General features: G+C 42.7%; 4 protein-coding genes across 5 annotated transcripts; 2 read left to right on the forward strand and 2 right to left on the reverse strand.

Moving 5' to 3' along the window:
• Positions 1-400: 400 nt before the first annotated feature.
• Positions 401-1873, reverse strand: hint1 (histidine triad nucleotide binding protein 1). The gene is made up of 3 exons (XM_030106141.1): positions 1696-1873; positions 804-908; positions 401-712 (listed from the first exon to the last, which is right to left on the reverse strand). Exons 1-3 carry the CDS (start codon positions 1804-1806, stop codon positions 548-550), a joined length of 381 nt encoding a protein of 126 aa, XP_029962001.1. The 5' UTR covers positions 1807-1873; the 3' UTR covers positions 401-547.
• Positions 1874-1883: 10 nt separating this feature from the next.
• Positions 1884-4305, forward strand: lyrm7 (LYR motif containing 7). Its single transcript, XM_030106142.1, has 5 exons — positions 1884-1965; positions 2135-2207; positions 2295-2365; positions 3256-3337; positions 3438-4305. The coding sequence occupies exons 1-5, from the start codon at positions 1948-1950 to the stop codon at positions 3506-3508; spliced, it is 315 nt and encodes a 104-aa protein (XP_029962002.1). The 5' UTR covers positions 1884-1947; the 3' UTR covers positions 3509-4305.
• A 2684-nt stretch (positions 4306-6989) lies between these two features.
• dync2li1 (dynein, cytoplasmic 2, light intermediate chain 1) lies at positions 6990-11560 on the forward strand. Of its 2 annotated transcripts, none has more exons than XM_030106879.1 (13): positions 6990-7084; positions 7185-7308; positions 7402-7436; positions 7948-8017; positions 8117-8205; positions 8318-8516; positions 8712-8780; positions 8955-9032; positions 9167-9246; positions 9603-9673; positions 9867-9964; positions 10109-10201; positions 11417-11560. In XM_030106879.1, the coding sequence occupies exons 1-13, from the start codon at positions 6990-6992 to the stop codon at positions 11477-11479; spliced, it is 1164 nt and encodes a 387-aa protein (XP_029962739.1). In that variant the 3' UTR covers positions 11480-11560. The 2 variants fall into 2 exon arrangements, with proteins under 2 accessions (XP_029962739.1, XP_029962738.1); XM_030106878.1 differs by having other exon boundaries at positions 7006-7079.
• An 861-nt stretch (positions 11561-12421) lies between these two features.
• abcg5 (ATP-binding cassette, sub-family G (WHITE), member 5) lies at positions 12422-19424 on the reverse strand. The gene is made up of 14 exons (XM_030106384.1): positions 19255-19424; positions 19041-19162; positions 18649-18785; positions 17375-17473; positions 17014-17146; positions 16046-16185; positions 15765-15894; positions 15456-15669; positions 15096-15301; positions 13490-13628; positions 13333-13406; positions 13019-13130; positions 12772-12884; positions 12422-12623 (listed from the first exon to the last, which is right to left on the reverse strand). Exons 1-14 carry the CDS (start codon positions 19422-19424, stop codon positions 12439-12441), a joined length of 1974 nt encoding a protein of 657 aa, XP_029962244.1. The 3' UTR covers positions 12422-12438.
• Positions 19425-19563: the final 139 nt, after the last annotated feature.

Raw genomic sequence — 19563 nt, forward strand, 5'->3', positions numbered from 1 at the left:
GATGAAGGATTCCTCTTCACCCGACTCCCTCAGACGTTTCTCACTGTACAAACAGAGCCTCTAATATCGCCACATTTTCCCCCTCATCCTTTTTTTTCTGATACAAAAGAAGATTTAGGGACTGTGAATGCTAGGTACATTTTTTGTTTTGTTTAAATCCTACATGTCATTGTATCAGTGTTCTTTGTATTTATTTTTTTCTTTTTTTTTTATTTTTGTAAAGAAAACCACCGTTTTATTTATTTTTTTGTTTTTGTTTTAACAATATGTGGATGTGTTATGCATTTTATATTCATTATTATCTGCATTGGTTCATATTGTTAATAAAAACAGAGCCGCTAAGTCGCCTGGTCTCTTCACTCGACTTCCCACCACCGCATCACAAACACAATCATTCATCTCTTTTCATGAAGTGCATTTTATTGACGCTGATGAATTCCCAGGTTTTGACTCTTATTTCAAACGACAAATCAACCGAGTTCCGGCTGAAGCCGGACCGGCACTGAGACGACATGCATGAGGACGAGTGGCAGGATGCGGAGGTGCGTTAGCCGGGGGGCCACTGCATTGGACGGCCGCCGAGGACGTGGACGTGGACGTGGTAGACCGACTGGCCCCCGTCTTTCCCGTTGTTGATGACGATCCTGTAGCCGTTCGACAGGCTGGCTTTCTGGGCACACTTCTTCGCCACGATCAGCAAGTGGCCCAGCAACTGAAACGGGAAAAACAGAGAGAGGATAAACATCTGGCTAAATCAACTCACGACGCCTGAACGGAGACGTGGTCACTGAGTCCACACTCACTGCAGCGTCCTCATCCTCCGCTTCCGACAGCTGGACAATCGGCTTCTTGGGGACGACCAGGATGTGAGTGGGCGCTTGAGGAGAAATGTCGTTGAAGGCCACACACTGAAATACAAAGAAACACATAAGGAAAACGAATCTACAAGAAAGACATGACAAGTGAGGTAAATATAGAACAAATAAACATAAAAAAGGAAGTAAAAACCTAAAACACTTTTCACTGTATAATGCTTGAATATGAGTATAAAGAGTCAAGTTTTATTGTTAGGCTTTTTATCAAAATCCAATCTGGTTGAATCTGGTATTGAAACCTGGTTGTTTTGGGAGAATAAAAGCTAATTCACTGCACAGTTTATGAAACGTGTCCATTACAGATTTATTGGACATGCCTGGCGTCAGCGCCTGAGCCAATCCAGTTCATCCTGTCTGGCAGCTCGTGGGAGATGGTTTGCATTTCAGTACTTTCGGTTTTGGGAGTCCTCCATGCTGCTGAACTGATCCAATAACTTCTTAACATTGCTGCAATAATAACTCACGAATACATACAACATACAGCCAATTATCTCGGTTAAAAGCTACCCTTTCTGTAAGGTCAGAACATTAGCAGCAAATTCAAAATATCGAAATAACATGCAAACCGAAAGTCGATGACAAGACCATTTGAAGCATTTTGTTTGCATGAAGTTTTTTGCAATATTTAAGTGCGCATGAAAACTGTTTTTCAGTACTAAAACATGCACCTCTGTTGAACTTTGATTCCTCAAATAAGCAACTTTCTGCATGAGCACAGTGAGCAGAGTGATTCTGCAGAGCTAGCGTGCAGCTAATATTAGCACATGCTGCAGAGCGGTGCCGAGAAATGCGGGAACAAATAAACCTGCGGCCCCCGTACCAGATCGTCCTCGTGGAGAAGGTCGACGGGGATCTCTTTGCGTACGATCTTTCCAAATATCGTGTCTCCGCCCGGCGTGGCGGTCTGCGCTTTCGCTGTTTCGTCAGACATGTTGGCGCAGATGAGCCGAAGATCGTCGGCTTCGCTTCGGTTTTTGTCGGTGAAACTCGACGTCACAGTAAAAAATCTGCCCTGATTGGTCAATGCGCTGCTTGCGTACTGACGTCATATTCATACAGACAGAACGTCAAGATGGGGACTCGTTTGAAGGTGAGCGTGGGACAGTTTCAGACACATTAGTGTCAGCTTTGTCATTTACACGCTATTTATATTATTCATAAAAACTATTTCATATAATAGTTACAGTGTTGCGGAACGCCTTGTTTGAAATGTTCCACGCAGTGACGCTTCTGTCATGTTGTTGACTGTCTGGCCGCAGGTTCTCAGGGTGTTTAAAACCCTGCACAGGACGAGGAGGGAGGTCTTCAAGGATGACGCCAGAGCCCTCACAGGTCTGTTTTCAGCTGTTACCATCTACAATAATGGAGGGTGGATGCAAACTGGTCAGTCACCATATACTACTGTTTTCCTCCGCAAAGCTGCCAGGTCAAAGATCAACGAGGAGTTCCGCAAAAACAAAGACGAGACGTCTGAGGAAAACATCCAGAAGGTGCTGGATCCACTTCACACTTATGCCAGGGTTTTGTGTGTGCTGTGTGAAACTTATTTATTTAAAAGGTATTGGAGTAACACTATTGTATCTTATAATGCATTATTTGCAAGAAAAGGTAACCTAACTAGCATTGTATCTGTTAAAAGCCATATTTACAAGTGTTTATTTTCATAAATCCTGGAGACAATTTCAAAATTAAGACATCACTTAAGTGCACTGACTTTCACTAAGAGCTGCTCTGCCAAATTAAGAGGGAAAAAAACTTTAGCTCAGTTTATAGTTCTCTATAATTATCCCAGTGAATGTACTATTGGAAATTCGGATGAAACAGGAAGAACTATCTCTGTTATCAGTCATTATTTTTTTCCTGATATAGGGTTAAATGTTTATTCTGGTTAATTTTTGTTAATATGTGTTGAATATAAGATCTCTCGAAAACAGCTATCAACATTTGATCAATATATATATATTGAATCCTGACTTGTTTTCTTTCAAATGGAGACTAAAATCAGGATACAGCTTAAAATAGTGTTTGATGTTTTAATCGTGCCGATTTAAATGTATCAATATTCTGAATTCTGTAATGATTTACCAAATTTCCAATAATTGCAAATGAGATTTAGATTACTTTTTTAACATTGCAAGCTGTTCTGAAACATCAATCTTAAATTGTTAGTCTTCTGGCTGGGTGTGGCAGTGCAGGTAAATAGGAATACGTAGTTCATGAGTGAGTCTGATGGTATACCAGCAGGTTAAATGCCTGAATTAAAAAAAAAAAAAGTGACCCAGTAAATATAGACAGGAACTCTGGGCTGCTGGCATACTTTCATCGAAGTCTCTTCATGTGTTTACTGTATCTCATTCCCCTCAACCCTGTATTTATACAGATGATCAAAATGGGCTCAGATGTGGAAATTGTTCTTCGAGAAACTGTCTTGCAAATGGAACACGTCGGAGACCAAACACTTGGTATGTTTAGATTTTTGATATCTGCTTTCTCTTTATTTAGAAACAGTTACATGCTTTAAAGTAACTTCTCTCTTTCCCTGACTCTCTTTCTTCCTCGCAGTGCTTCGACCCAGAGAAAGCCTCCTGTTAGAAAATGTACCTTATTGTGACCAGCCCAGGAAAAAGTCATGACAGATCATTTGGCATCGTGTCCGTCAGGAAAGAGACTTTCTACAACCGACTATCTTCATTTCAGTATAAAGCAGCATTTCATGTTGTTAATCATTTCCTGGAGGGGAAAAAAAGAAATTCTATCAGTCATCACCCCTTGAAAAGAGGACCGCCTGTGATTCACTGAAAAACTTCCTCCTGCTTCATATGCCACTCGGATGACGTGATCACATGTGGTCATTGATTTCAAATGGTTTTCTGCATAGTACGTCTGGATCTTGTGATTCGTGTATAAAATATTAAACTGTTGTTTGTGTTACCAGAAATGTTCTTTCATTATTTAGGATGACCAAAGGATTATTCTGACAGTGTTTTATATTTAATGCATACATTTTTTTCAGCCAAGCAGCCTGAAAAGGTTTATCAAACTGATCACTGGCTTATGACTGAGCTTTTACACAAAATGAATGACAACATCACAAAAAAGCACAGATTTAACATTAATTTGGTTGTTTGTGATTTGCTATCTAAAACAAAGTTGAAGACAATAGAAAAAAGTTAAATACTTTTAGAAACTAATACACTTTCTCTGATTTCTGGCAATATTGTTGTGGTTAGAGAGATCTTGAACACTTTGGGTGGACACTGAATAAAAGAGGAATAGTAAAATAATGACTAACGACAAGAAAAGAAAAAAGGTTTCTTACTTTAAAAAGGAATTTTTTCATTTCCACTGTCACTTATGCTTGCTTGTGTAGAACTGTTTGTCTATAAAAGTGCCTAGAAAAGACTGTTTTGTACTTGGCACTATATAAATAAAGCTGATTGAATTGAGTGGGGAGTTGTGTTAAAGCTATATACAATGGGGGAAATAAGTATTGAACGCATTAACTGTTTTGTCATTACATTTATTTCCAAAGATGCAATTCATGTGACATTTCTTCCAGACACTGGTATTAACTCAAATAATCCACACATGAAAAGAAATCACAACATTCAAATCCATAAATAGTGATTATGTGGAATTAAGTGCAATAACACAGGAAAAAAGTATTGAACACACTATCTGAGACTCGTTTAATACTTTGTGGAGAAGCCTTTGTTTGCAATGACTGCTTCCAGACGCTTGTTGTATGTATGAACTAATCGCCCACACTGCTCAGGTGTGATTTTTGCCCATTCCTCCGCACAGATTGTCTTCAAATCCTGAATATACTTTGGTGCCCTCTGGTGAACCCTTATCTTTAGTTCTTTCCACAAATGTTCGATCGGATTTAAGTCAGGTGATTGACTGGGCCATTCTAACACATTGATTTTCTTTTTTTTAAACCATTCGAGAGTCAACTTTGCCGTGTGCTTCGGATCGTTGTCCTGTTGAAAGGTCCAGCCCCGTCTCATCTTCATCATCCTGGTGGATGGCAGGAGGTTCATCTCAAGAATTTGCCGATAGATGTTTCCATTCATTGCTCCTTCAATTATATGAAGTCTGCCAGTACCACGAGATGAGAAACAACCCCATGCCATGATGTTTCCACCACCAAACTTCACTCTTGGTATAGTGTTATTTGGGTGATGTGCAGTGCCATTTCTCCTCCAAACATGGTGTGTAGTATGACAGCCAAAAAGTTAAATTTTGGTCTCATCTGACCAGACGACATTCTCCCAGTATTCCACAGGCTTATCCAGATGCTGTTTAGCAAACTTTAGACGAGCTTCAACATGCCTTTTTTTGAGGAACGGAGTCTTGCGGGCTGAGCGTCCATAGAGGCCATGGCGGTGGAGTGCATTGCCTATCGTTTTCTCTGTAACACTTGTACCTGCTGCCTCCATGTCTTGCTGGAGTGCTTTCCGGGTGGTCCTTGGCTCTTTGAGAAGTCTTCTGACCATCTTTCTGACTCCCTGGTCAGAAATCTTGCGAGGAGCTCCTGTGCGCGGCCTGTTGATGATAAGGTGATGCTTCTTCCACTTGCGGATAATGGCCCCAACGGTGCTTACTGGAATACTCAGATTCTTTGAGATAAGTCTGTAACCAGTTCCATTCTGATGCTGAGCAACAATCAGGCTGCGAAGGTCTTGAGAGAGCTCCTTGCTTTTACCCATCATGAGATGTGTCTTGTTTGACTACTTGGTGAAAAAACAACCTGTTTATAGGGCCATCAATTAGCACTAACCCAGCTGATGTTGGTTTGCACTTATAGGAAGTACAAAGACTAATTACTTTCAGGTGTGAGATGGTATGGTGCCTTTCCTTGACAAACTATACAGCTTTCCCATGGTGTGTTCAATACTTTTTTCCTGTGTTATTGCACTTAATTCCACATAATCACTATTTATGGATTTGAATGTTGTGATTTCTTTTCATGTGTGGATTATTTGAGTTAATACCAGTGTCTGGAAGAAATGTCACATGAATTGCATCTTTGGAAATAAATGTAATGACAAAACAGTTAATGCGTTCAATACTTATTTCCCCCATTGTATATATATATATATATATATATATATATATATATATATATATATATATATATATATATATATATATATTACAATGTCATAATGATTTAAAGAAAAGTGCATAATGTGAGATAATGACATTTACAGTACATTAAATGTTTAATAATGCAATTAAATATGATGCACTTTAATGTGTTTTGTTTAAAAAAAAAAAAGCAATGTTGCTTTAAAACTGATACATTGTTGTGAACTCCTCAGGAACGTTCTTAGTGATGTCATCATCTAATTTGCATTAATGCTCATTTACATGCTGTCAGTAAGATGATGATGTCATTTAGAATGACACATTGTTGCCAACTCAGTCAGGAAAGTCCTACATGACATCATCATCTAATTTGCATAGCTTCTCATTTGCATATTTAGGTCAAATTGAGCTTTGATGGGAGTAAAATATAAAGCGTTACTATTTTTAATAACGAGTAATCTAACGTATTACTTTTCCCAGCATTGCGACACTCTAATTCACTGCTTTCTGCTTGCAGAGTGCGTCATGTCACATGACAGAGATACAGCCACAGAGAGCCCTGATCATTCAGAAGCAATATTTAATTGGAAGTATGGACATCGATTGGCTTACAACTATTGTGTGTTAATATTTTACAGACAAAAATGCTGTCTTCAGTCACAAATTTGATGTGTCATCACACAGCAACAGTTGAATAATTTAGATTAATGTTGGGTGTCCTCTTTGTAATCTATTCTGTCAAGTGTACATTTTTTCATTAATCAAACCTTCAATTTTATTTAAAAAAATTCATTCAATTCAATAATTCATTCTAAATATTATATCTTCAAGTTCCATTAAGAGGGGACATATTTTATCTCGTTTTACATGTTTTAATCAATAGTCAATAGTTAATTTGTCTAGTCATGAGCTACTTTTAAAATTTTGTAATTTAGTTACTAACTCCACTTGGAGAATTAAAAACGTGTTCAACTACATTACCCACAATGCTAAGGGAGAAATGACGTGTTACGTCACTCTATGCGCCGTTACTCCGGCAACGCTTGCTACTCCCTATTAGCTATTTTAGCATATCGGCTCGAGAGGAAGAGTTCTGATGCCCAAAATCAGGTAATGTCTGTCCTATACGTACATTCCTCCACTTTGGGCCATAGTTACATGGATCCGTTAACGTTTGGTTGTATTTATACGTTGCTTTTGTGCCGTGTCTCCCAGCCCGGACACGTTATGGGAGCAGGCCGCGGCGGAGGTCCAGAGCCGGGAGAGAGGAGACGGAGAGCGGGACGGAGGAGAGGCGCTCAGCGAGAGGAGCGTGTTTCTGATGGGGAGCAAAGCTGGGGTGCGTTCCACTCTGCCGACAAGTCACAGGCGCTGATCTCTGAAACATGCTGTCAATGACTGATTATTAAGCTGGCATGTGTCTCTCTGTTAGGGCAAAACGTCCATTCTCCTCAGATGTCTGGACAGGTGAGTAAACTGTGATGAAGATCATCATTCTCTTCATGATCACGTCTGTCATTCGCTAAACTCAGAGATTATGAAGCTGAAAATCAGCTAGCAATCACATTAAACATAAACTCTAGACTCTCAGACCTCTGGCGGTCTGGATGTTTCATATTCTACTAATCTGAGATGTATTTAGACCTGGGATCATTAAAAGCTTTACAGACAAGAAGAAAGATTTCTCAGTCATTCCTTTGATATACAGACAGCAGTGCAATGATTTAAACACTTGTGTGATTTACATGTTTTAAAAGTAAAACATGTAAATCATGTCATTACTTCAAATTAAGGCTCTTGCTCTCACATTTTTGGTCAAGTGTTATTCTTTAAGATGAATGTAAATGCAGCTTATTCAATGAGACAGAAGTGCATCTTAGCTGGATTCATTTGCTGAAAGCGAGAGTGAATTCCGCTCTGAACTTTGTGATTTAATGTTTTCTTGAAGACAGTGATGCTTTTTTCTTTTATCCGTCAGGGATGAGCCTTCCAAGCCAACTCTGGCACTGGAGTACACATTTGGCAGACGAGCCCGGGGACACAATACAGTAAGGAAGCTCTGAAGGTTTAGATAAAGAATCACAACAGTCCTTAATTAATTCCAGAATGAGTATTCTGCATTTACAGGTGATGGTGTCTTCTTTCAGCCTAAAGACATTGCTCACCTATGGGAGCTGGGAGGCGGGACTTCTCTCTCTGACCTGGTCCAGATTCCCATCACCCCTGTCAGCATCAGGTTGGTCACTCATACACTTTTTTTTTTTGTCATGTTTGTGAGTGGAACTTGTTTAAATTAAAGCTTAATGGTTGTATTTGCAACTTTTAGAATACTTCTTGTCTTTTCTCAGGTCTTTCTCGGTTATCCTCATTTTGGATCTGTCTAAACCCAACGCTCTGTGGGCCACCATGGAGAAGCTGCTGCAGGCAGCACAAACGCAGCTACAGAAAATCTCTTCCCAGATGCAGCAGGCGGAGAAATCCAAACCTGGAGCCAAACACGGGACGTCTGTTCGGTCAGCAACACGTGTTTTACCCAAAGACTATCCTGTAAGACCCCAGCTCATTACAGTGACAGTGCCTTTATATAGAGGCGTCTTTGAAGGGTTTCCTCTAACCTCAGACTCCTAAGAACACTGAAACAGCCACAGCAAAGATTTTTGAGTAAATGCAGGCTTTTTTGATTTTTTTTTTCTTTTATTTTTCTAACAGCTGTAAATGCTTGCATTGTGACGTGTCTTGCAGGACCGGGAGCTGATCAGTGCCTTTCCCGTTCCTCTGCTGATCATCGGCAGCAAGTACGACATCTTTCAGGTACGACGCCCATACAATCAGCATTCCCTCCAGGAAACCGAAGACTTGGAACACTTTCACACAGACTTGCAGTATTTCAACATTAAGCCTGTTAATGATGTCACTTTGTTTTTGAATGCTGGAATAATTTCATGTTTAGCATTGAAAGTGTGAGGTTTCCCATCTTTGCCACAGGAATTTGACTCTGACAAGAAGAAGGTGGTCAGTAAAACACTGCGCTTCATTGCCCACTACTACGCAGCGTCTCTTATTGTAAGTGTGCTTTACTCTGCCTGCAGCACAACCACAACAATCATACGTTCTGTGAAATTTGTTTTTTTTTTTTTTTTTAACTGAATTTCTTCTTTTTTTTGTGTTGATGTGACTTTTTTTTATATATATATAAGTTCACGAGCATTAAATCAGAGAGCCTGATGTCAAAGACCAAGAGTTTCTTCTCACACCTGGCTTTTGGTCTGGAAAAAGGGTGAGGATAATATTTTACATTCTACAGAAAGGACTGTACAACTAAAATAAGCTTTTCAGCTATCAAACACTTACACTTGGTAGATATTTTAGTTGAAGAACTTTTTTTATACTTTACAAAGTCTATCCTCTGATTGTTTGTACTAGTGTATGTAGTGTATTTTCAAATTAATTTTGAAAAATACAGCACATAGAAGTCCTCCCATGATTATAGATTTGTCATGGGAGGACTATTATGTCTTCTCATGAAGCTGTCTCAATGATAAATGCAATGGAAATGATCCTGAAACAAACCTTATGTATGTTTCTGAATTGTTTATTCAATGATTGTGCTTTCTCATTTCTAAATGTAATCAGGAAAAGTGTGTCCACTGACTCCTCCAAGCCTCTCATCATCCCAGCAGGAGCAGACTCCTTCAGCCAAATAGGTGAGCACAGCTCCGCCTGGTGGCTCAAAGCAGTAGTGCATGGTGTTGATATTGTCCTGTGTTTTAAGTGTTAAGCTTGATATAGAGGTAGTATTGTAATAATCTCTATAATAATAATGATAGTCATTTGGAGAGTATGTTACATTCAGAAAGTGGTATTGTTACTCAGTGTGTTTAAACTGTTCTGGTGTAGGCTCCCCTCCCACTACTGACGTGGACATAACATCTCTCCATGCTAAGAACCCCAAGGACCTGTGGAAGAAAGTTTACGAGCGTGTTTTCCCTCAACAGGTAATCTCGCCACTGGCGCCAACTTCGACATTTTGATTTGGTTCACGATAGAAAAGCAGGATGCCTCCTCCTGATTATGCGCGTTTACACTTAAAAGAGTGTTTAATGTGCTTCCATTCATCCCGCTTGACCTCGTCTCGGCAGAGCACCGGCGAGCAGAGGGAGCTGAAGGATCCAGCGAAGGACCCGCAGTACAGTGAGCCGCAGATTGATGCCATGAGGGTCCAGAAGGACCAGGTGAGACTCTCCGCTCGCTGCAGTGTGCTGCGGCATGGAGGGCAATCTGCCTTCACTCATTACAAACGTCTCTCTCCGATGACCCTGACCTCTGGTCGCTTCTGTCAGAGGCCTGTATAAAACAAAGATGATGGATTTTTCAAATGTTGAGAGCTTTTATTATAATTCACTTTATGTAGAATTTGAGACGATATTTCACATGATAATAAAAACTTGCATAGCGTACACTATAGTGCTCAGCTGGACACATAAAAGCGGTAATGGAGAAAAAAGCCCTGCTTGCATGCTGAAGAGCATTCAAATGTCATTCAAGGGTCAAGCAATGAAAAATACATCTTTTCTTTATTTTGAGTCTCCTTAGTAAAACAGGAAACTGCATTTGGAGGTATTAATAATTTAGTTCTCTCTGTTGGCACAAGGGGGAGACATATATTTGTAGAATACACTTTGCAAGTCAAAATGTTGTGATAAATATTTGACGGCCTCTAAATCAGCTTGAAACGCCACATCTTCTTTTCTTCCACGTGAGAACGGCGGACAGAGGTTTCCTGCCGTGTCCACTCTGCTCTCACCGGTCTGAAAGCAGGCCAGTGAACCAGAGTAACCCTCCGTCCCTGACCACGCAGCAACATGTCTCTCACGGCCTCATAAACTAATCTTCCAGCCGGGAGTCATAAACGCGTTGATTAGCGGCGTTTGCTGCCACGCCACAGTGGCACTTGAACTGTAGTGACCTGCCCAAAGTCACAAACTGAAATCGCAGCAGTTTACCGCCGGGGACGCCATCCTCTCTGAGAGCCGCACGTGAAACCTCCTGCTGCCACACAGTTCATGCGCCGCTATCGCTCGCCTGATGCCGGGCATCTCTGCCATTGGACGGCTCCAAGTGAGCCTCATGGGAGTATCCAATGAGAGATCCAGCCTCAAGGTTTATTGCTAATGGGAATGACGATTAAATTGATTCCGTTTTATGCTATCTATTGTTAAGAATGGTTGTGGTAATATACCCATAATTCACTGCTCTCTCTCCCCCAAAAATGAAAGAAATCCACCCAGTGTTGTTTTTAAAAGTTTGCAAATCTGCAACATTATCATCGTGCATCTGCAATTTAGTCTATTTATTCCAAAACCCTTCTTATCATTAGATTACAACTCAGGAAATTCTGCAATAAATAATACAATCGCATTGTTTCCCTCTTCTGATCCCTTCTCCAGGAGCTGGAGCAGTACAAGAGGAACGCAAATAAGTCATGGAAAGGGCTGGATTTGGAAACATGACATCTTTATTACACAGCCAGAACATGTACAGTGCATATTTAGTATTTATTAACCTGTGTTACACTTCTTGGTATTAATTTGCAATTTGTCAATAATTAAATATACAAATAGCAAATTGATTGGTTATTTTTTTTACTATAAAAAACAACTACTTATAGGAAAATAAACACATTTACTTTGCTACAACAGGAAGAACACAAACACACACACACACACTCACGTCCTATAAATGTAATGCTACATGTTTCGTATTCAGGCTGAAATTGGAAAAGGAACACAAGTAAAGTCCATAAATACAAAATTAGTGAAGTTCTGGATAAACGTTTGAAGAAAAAGATACGATCTGGAGCCGTGGAGTCCTGCTCCTTACAACTACTAAACCCTTCAGAAAATGTAGAAAATTTTTCAAACAGCATAAAAATAGAACATTTGTGCTTTTCTACTCGTCATGACGGTAAATCAAAGTCAGGCATTCTGATCATGATCACGTTCAATTCCAGACATAATGAAGACATCCAGCTCTGTCGCTTGTCATTGTTAAAGAGGTTATTTTTGTGAAGCGGTTTGAGGATCCACAGATCGATCAGTGCAGATGAGCAGAGTTCTGGACTAGGACGACTAAAGAGACGGTTTAGACCGGCTGGTGCAAATACCATAAATCTACTTCAGTTCCTCAATGATACATTGATCTTGCTCATTATAGAGTCGCTATTCCTGTCTGTAGCTTTTAGTTCTCTCCTTCTGTTGCTTTCTGTGCCTTTTTTTTAAATTTAATTTGTCCTATTGACTTTGACGTTTCCACATCACTTTTCATGTAAGCTTTTCAGCGACTGCAGCTTATTCTTTGGTGCCTCAGACACTGGTTTATCAGGAAATACATCAATTTAATGAGTGAATAACAAAATGATGATGAGCTGAGCGACTACAGTATATCTATCAGAAAACTTGCGTGTGTAGTTTCAGTGGCGAACAAGCCTGTCCCTGATCTTGAAGCTGATGATCCCCAGCAGCAGAAGGGCTGGCAGGAAGGAGTACAGGAGAAGAAAGTCGAGCGTGTATCGATCCAGGGCGCCGGGATAACCCTCGTCGATGACCTGATCGCCATTCTTGATGATACACGTTCCCGGCAAACTCCTGGTGGAATCTGCAACCACGCACAACACAAGTTTTACACCGTCGTCCGTACTGAAGCAGCTGCCATGATCAGCCCCGACGGGTGAATCACAGATAAACTGATATCATTATCGTGTCGTAATGAACGCAGGAAGGTTCGGCTGGAAAAAGTAACTCACTGCACGCGAAGTGAAGATCGTGGAACTCGGTGACGATCAGGAGCTCACAGCTGTACTTCTGGAAGGTCAAGTAGCTGAGGCCCTGGAAGACGGCGGGCATCTGCTGGGTGCTTCTGTTGTAAGGAAAGGAAAGGGAGACGAGGGTCAGCACTGACCGCTTTGATGCCTCCAATTTCAATAAAGACCAGAAACAGCTTCTTATGAGCGATTTCAACGGTAATGTGTGTGTAAATGAAACAAGTCTCACCTTAGGAAGCCTGATCCCACTAAGATCCCTGCGATATTGAGCAGGGCTACTCCAGAGTTGACCATGTTGGGGTCTTGGACCACTCCTAGCAGAACTACAGTCAGAAACTCCCCTGGAAACAGGCAAATAGCAGGGAGTTCAACAACACTGCAAAGAGCACCAAATTAAAATCTCCTTCCTGATCCTTTTTTTTTTTTTTTTTTATTTGTACAGTTGTGCCGGATCAAACGAGAACAGTCATTTCAAGTGTTAGAAGGAAACATCACATGTCTGTGAGTGAAACGGGCGTGCAGTGGCCTCTCTTATCAGCTCACCTATGATATGTGGCACGAGAACCACGGCAGTGAAGCACAGAAAGCGCAGAGTTTCAGGGTGCATCCCGACCGTCCTGATCAGTAGAGGGAAAAACAAGATGAGTTCCCGCAACGCACGAGAGCCATCGGTGACTCGGAGAGCCGATTGACCACCAACCAGTAGAGGAAGGAGCTGAAGATGACGACGCTCAGGATGCTGAATGGCAGGATGTGAAAGATGTAGGCCAAGAACATTTGCCATTTGCTGTAAAGTCCATCCTGACTTTCCTGATCAGCGATGGCTCGCAGCGCCGGGACTGTTGGGGTCGGGTGAAATGAAAAACATTTAAATAAAAAAAAAAATGTCAAGTATACTCCTGCCATAAAGCCTGAAGAAAGTCAGTAGCCTATAAATATATTTTTTTGAAGTCAGGATTTATTAAAAACTGAAGAGATCCTTCCTAACATTCGCGTCTCTTCCAGAGTTTCGAGGGTTTCCTTCACCCAGCATAAATGTCGAGGTCAAACACACATTGCCATATTGTGTCCTATCAGTCGTTATCTACGAAACTCAAGGACAGAGAGTTCGCCAGCGACTATCTGGCTGTTTGGGTGCTCATGATGTGCTCGGTCATATCTTCGCTTGCAATCGCCTCCTATCTTTGAAGGTTTTAGTCTGATAACCGAAGAAAGCACTGAGAAGTTTATGACGCAGTGCAGTTAATATCAATCACATCCATCTGCTGAAGGGGGGGGACGTGTCTCCAGTCCATCACGGAGACCGTCAGGGAGGCTCACTGGTCATTTGGACCCACAGACCAGCCACAACCACGTTTTTAGACTTGTGGGAGAAAAACAGAAGTATCTGGAGAAGACGCATGCACATGGAGAACATGCAAATCCCAGAAAGAAAGGTCTCAAAGCCCATCCTGGACCCACACTGAGGGCGTTCCTGCTCCGCTGCGCAGCCTGTCATTCCCATATTACCCATATTATCACACATGATCTTCTATTCTGTTTTGTCCAAATTAGGGTTGTGGGGGGGTTGGCGCTCAACCCGGTTTAAATTGGTGAAAGGTAGGTCACAGTCCATCACAGGACAAACACAGGGAGACAACCAGGTTATTTGGAGTCACTGCGGCGGTTATAAGAATCAACCGTGAACCCGCTAAACTTGAACAGACTCAAGTATGTGCACAGATAAAACAGCATGGACAGTGTGGGTGTTTTCAGCTCGTCTGAGCTCTAATTTGAGAATAGGTCACATGTGCCTGTGGAAAGTCAGGAATTAAAATGATTTTTTTGTGCACAAATTCCTTTGATTGAAGGAAACCTTTTGGTTTATATGGATATTTGTTCTGTATTAAATTTTGATCACATCAGAAAAACACTGAAAGTACAAAGAGTCTGTAGAGTAACTGAACACAAAATCTGAGTTTGATTTCACACTTATTTTTTTTTTTTCCAAAATGAACAGAAATGCAGCACCTTTCACCCACTGAACCGGAGATAAGTGACGCTACACAGCTGAGATAAAGAGGTTTCAGACATGCTGCTTTACACAGATAATGCTTTGCATCTACTCAGCTGAAAGCCAACAGGCTTCCCCAAGGCCACCACATCCACCTCTGGCCAGATATTTATTGGATGATGTTATCAGACACAGGAAATAACCTGTACTGTAATGCCGCCCAGGTATTACGCAAACGATGAATTATAGTAACCTTCCTCTCTGTTAACGTGGAGTTTACAGAGGTTGTTTTTGTGAAGGGAGTCGGACTCACAGAGGGCGACGGCGTTCAGCATGCCGGTGTAAGGCGACGCGGCGATGCTCTGGTAGATGATGCCGATGCGGTCCTGCACGGCCCCCTTGGTCACGTCGTTGTCTAATTGCATGACGAAGAAGGCCACGAACAGGCTGTAGATCAGGTTCTGGGACAGGCGCATCAGGACGCCCATCCGGTCCCTGGACAGGTTTCTCACTGTGCGCCTGCACACAGAGGACACGTGAAATCTAATAAGAAACAATATTCCTCAGAGAAAGACAGAGATTGTTCACCAGGCGGTTGTCAGGCCTGACAGGCTTGATGCTTCAGAGCCTGGATCTGAGCAGTAACTGGACTGTAGTCTAAACAAACACCGACCTGAGCAGGACTCCCAGCTTCGCGGCGCCGCTGGGGGACTCCTTGCTTTTGAAGGGGACCTCCGGTTTGTCTGGTCGCTGCAGGCTCTGCTCCGTTCTCCTCAGCATTCCCTGGTAGATGGCTGACCTCTGGTAGGACGACGTGATCTCGTGCATGCGGCTGAACGTGGCTGCCTCCCTCTCGCTGTTGCGTGTGTCCACCGAGGTGAAGTCGACTGTTTGATGCAAACGTTTTCCACATTAATATTTCGTTTGCTGCGATTCGGGGGGGGGGGGGGGGTGCTGTGACTGCGACGCCGGCACGCAGTACCATAGATGTCAAAGGGGTTGCAGTACTCCGGACACTCGTATCCGCACTGGCTGAAGAAGTCCACCATCTCCTCTGGCTGCCCACAAAACACCAGCTCGCCATGAGACATTATAGCTATCCTGCTGAACACCTGGAGAGGACAGACCCACATCAGGCGTTAAATGCATTTATTTTGATTGTAAACTGAACAAATTTAGTCGGTTTGGTTCTTTCAGACTGTGAGCTCACAAACAGGTGAATTTGACCCTGGGAATGAAGTTTGATTGTCTTCTTGAACTCACCCTGAAGAGCTCGGAGCGAGGCTGATGGATGGTTACTATGACGATGCGGTTCCTCTTGGCCAGCTCTGCCAGCAGCACCACGATCTGATTGGCCGTCATGCTGTCCAGGCCGGTGGTGGGCTCGTCCAATAGGATCACCCCTGCGGCAGCGACACACGGTCCCCCAGTGAAGGCAGGACAATGGCTGCTTCCTCTTACAAACTTTTAAACACACTTTTTATGAAGTGGCGTATGCAGGACTCTCACTGGGGCCAACTTAACTTGGGAAGATAAGTGAGTCCCTTTTTTTCAGATAATTACTCTAATTAGGACAATTAAAAGATTGCCTCTTTGCATTATGAAAGCAGAGTGGAATTAGCAGATGCTTTAATTGTGAGATTAATTCATTTCCTGGTTGATTGGAGAGGCAGCGAATGGGAACTCCTCGTGACTCTGTGTGTGACTGACTGTGTGTGTGTGTGTGTGTGTGTGTGTGTGTGTGTGTGTGTGTGTGTTCATGGCCATTTTAATCCTGAATGAGGACTGAGACCCTTCCTGGTCCCTGGAGGACTGAAGACTTGATAAACTACACCTGGGAAGAGTGCTCGCACACACACACTCTGAGGTGTGTCTCTGCTCATTCCCTTCGCGCTGTGATAACCCAGTCCTTTAATACTCCTCTCCATCTCTCCCTCCATCCCTTTCTCTGTCCTTTCCCTATTCCCCACTTACTTAGATCCTTTTGTTTCTCGGCGTTTGGACTTTTGAAAGGCCGTTCTGGGAGAGAAGGGTCAGGCGGCGAACATTATTCTCTACTCAGACGGGCAAAGTTATGTTCCTGCTCTGGCTGCTACACTACAGCACATCTATAATAGTGTATATAATTATATGTTTTTCAAATAAGTGTTTATTTTTTTACCTAAAACTAAAGATTACATTTTATCATGGTTGGAGGTAATTCTCCTCAGGCAGATGGAAAAGCCACTCACTGGGGTCCTGAAGTAACTGGCTGGCGATGGACACCCTTCTCCTCTCACCCCCAGAGATCCCTGGGAAAACTCGACCCCCGATGACACTGTGGGCCACGTGGCTCAGACTGAGCTCGGCCATCACCGACGACACCTACACAGGAGCCAGAGGTCAAAGGTCAGGTGTCTTCATTAGGATGTTGAAGTTTCTGATCACTGCTGCAAAAGAGGATGAAATATTTATACGCAGAAGCATGACAGTAAAGAATCAATGAGTTTTGTTACATTTAAACCCCAAGCAGTGCGTATACCAAAAGAAATGGTTGAATCAGACCTAATTTTTTCTTTTTTTAACAGAAGACAGGAAGCGCCGAGAGCCGACCTTTTTCTGGATGGCTTCGGCGGAGTGTCTCCGCAGGGCCAGCTGTGCAGTGTAAGTCAGAGTCTCCTCCACGGTCAGATAACTCAGCAGGTTATCACTCTGGAACAAACAGAGACGGAAAGAAAGAGCAAGAAAGTGACTAAAATAAAAATAATAAATGACACTGGCTAAAGAGAGACAGTGATATCTAGTGACTGAAATTAGAGATTAATTCTACAAAACATTCCTGCTGCTTTTACAGCTGTTAGGTAGCAGTACAGTGAATTTACTCTGATGAAATGAGAGAAAATAAATCTTTACAGCTGGGTGACATATCTGCAGCAATATAAATGCAACATATTGTGTGACCTTACACTGTTTGAAGTAATAAAACCATAAATTTGAGTTTTACTGGATCCACCCACAGTAGCATGCACTTTACCTCTATTCTCATATGTCTATGAGAAACAAGTGTTTCTATAGCTTTGGCTCAGACTTACGTGCACACACCCAAACACAGACACACACACACACACATCCATATTGCTTGAACCAGCTGAACCTGCTGCCTGCTTCAATTAACACTCGGCGCCTCCCAATCCTGCTCCTCCCTATTCCCATATCTGAATGACTTTAATATCGGCGGCTCATATCACCTCCTCATCTGCAGCTTAGCGGGGGAAGTTAATGACGAGGCTTAGGGAGCAGGAGGGGGTGCTATCAGCCAGAGGAGGGAGGCGATTTGAAAAAGAAACAAGGCCACTTTTAAACCGGTGTTTTTAATTCAGGCTTTGGATACACTTGAGCACCTCTCATTGAGAGATTAAGTATATGAGGAGGCTATCAAGGGTCTTAAGTTAATTTCATATGGAGGCCAGGGGGCAGGCTTACTGGAGTTTTTGCCAAATAGCGTGTGCGTTCGTCGAGTTTTGGAGTGTTTGCGGCGGCCGGTTTAACGGCAGACGCATAAAACTGATCAGTTCCCAACAGTTGTGAAATCAGAGGGCAAAGTTGAAGCTTTTAGTGTGTTTAATAAGAATTAAATCAGAGTGAGATGTGCTTACTGCGGCTGTTCATGATGCAGTGGTTAGCACATCATCCAGGTAACCAAAGTTCAATTCCACTGTGATTTTTGTGCACAGTTTGCATGTTCTCCCTGAACCTGCCAGGGTTTTTCTCAGGATGATCTGGTTTCCTTCAACAATCGGTGGATATATTTGTCACGGGAGCTTTTCAGGTGATCATCTGCCTCCTGTTTGAGTTTTGGGGTAGTAGTGCAGCGTTGTGTGTGTCACCTGCAGCACATAGGAGAAGCAGTCCTGATACTCGTCTCGCTTCAGCTTCCTGCCGTTGACGAAGATTTCCCCTAACAAGGCGCCGGCGTTCCCGATCCGCCCGGAGATGGCATCCAGCAGAGTGGTCTTCCCTGAGCCTATAAACACAGAGTGCACACACACACACACTGACATCAGGAAGTACATCTGGACACGCATTTCAAAATGCAATGAGACTTTTATTAAAGGAAACATAGAGACTTTATGCTTTGAGTTTTCTATTTTCCAATAATGAAATAACTTGGGTTAATTTTCAGGACAATGACAAGGTCTTCAATGCAGCCCGACTGAAATATTCACTATTTTCTGCACTGCTTTAACCTTTTGCCCTTTGGACCGAGTTGCATGCGAACCTGAGTTGCCCAGAATGCCCATGATCTGCCCGCTGTCTATGTGGAAGGAGACGTCATTGAGGATCTGTCGGGTCCATCTCTTTCTGTAGGAGGGCAAGTCCCACCAGGGACCCACACGCTCGCTGCAACACACACACACACACGACATCGATCCACCTGTATTATGTCTGGAGTTCAGTGTGATGAGCTGAATTGTGTGTGTGTGTGTGTTTACCTGACAGTGTAGGAGATCTTCTTGACGCTGAGGCAACAGGCAGGCTCTGGCTGCTCCTCTCCGCTGTCCCTCCAGACATCTTTCGCCTCCTCCGAAACGTACTTGAAGGACTCCTGGTACTTTGTCTCGTTCCCCAGCTCCACCTCCTCCATCCTGTAAGCTCCGTTCATGTCTCGGGCTGCAGACGGATCAGCGTATCGGGTCCTGTCTCACGTCGACTCTCAGCGCTCCTGCAGTCCCAGACGTTGCTCCAGTGCGCCTGTTTGGTGTGCAGGACGGCAGTGTGAGATCCCTCAGGAACCATGAACG

This window comes from Salarias fasciatus, chromosome 13 (assembly GCF_902148845.1).
Source record: "Salarias fasciatus chromosome 13, fSalaFa1.1, whole genome shotgun sequence".
NCBI classification, from domain to species: Eukaryota; Metazoa; Chordata; class Actinopteri; order Blenniiformes; family Blenniidae; genus Salarias; species Salarias fasciatus.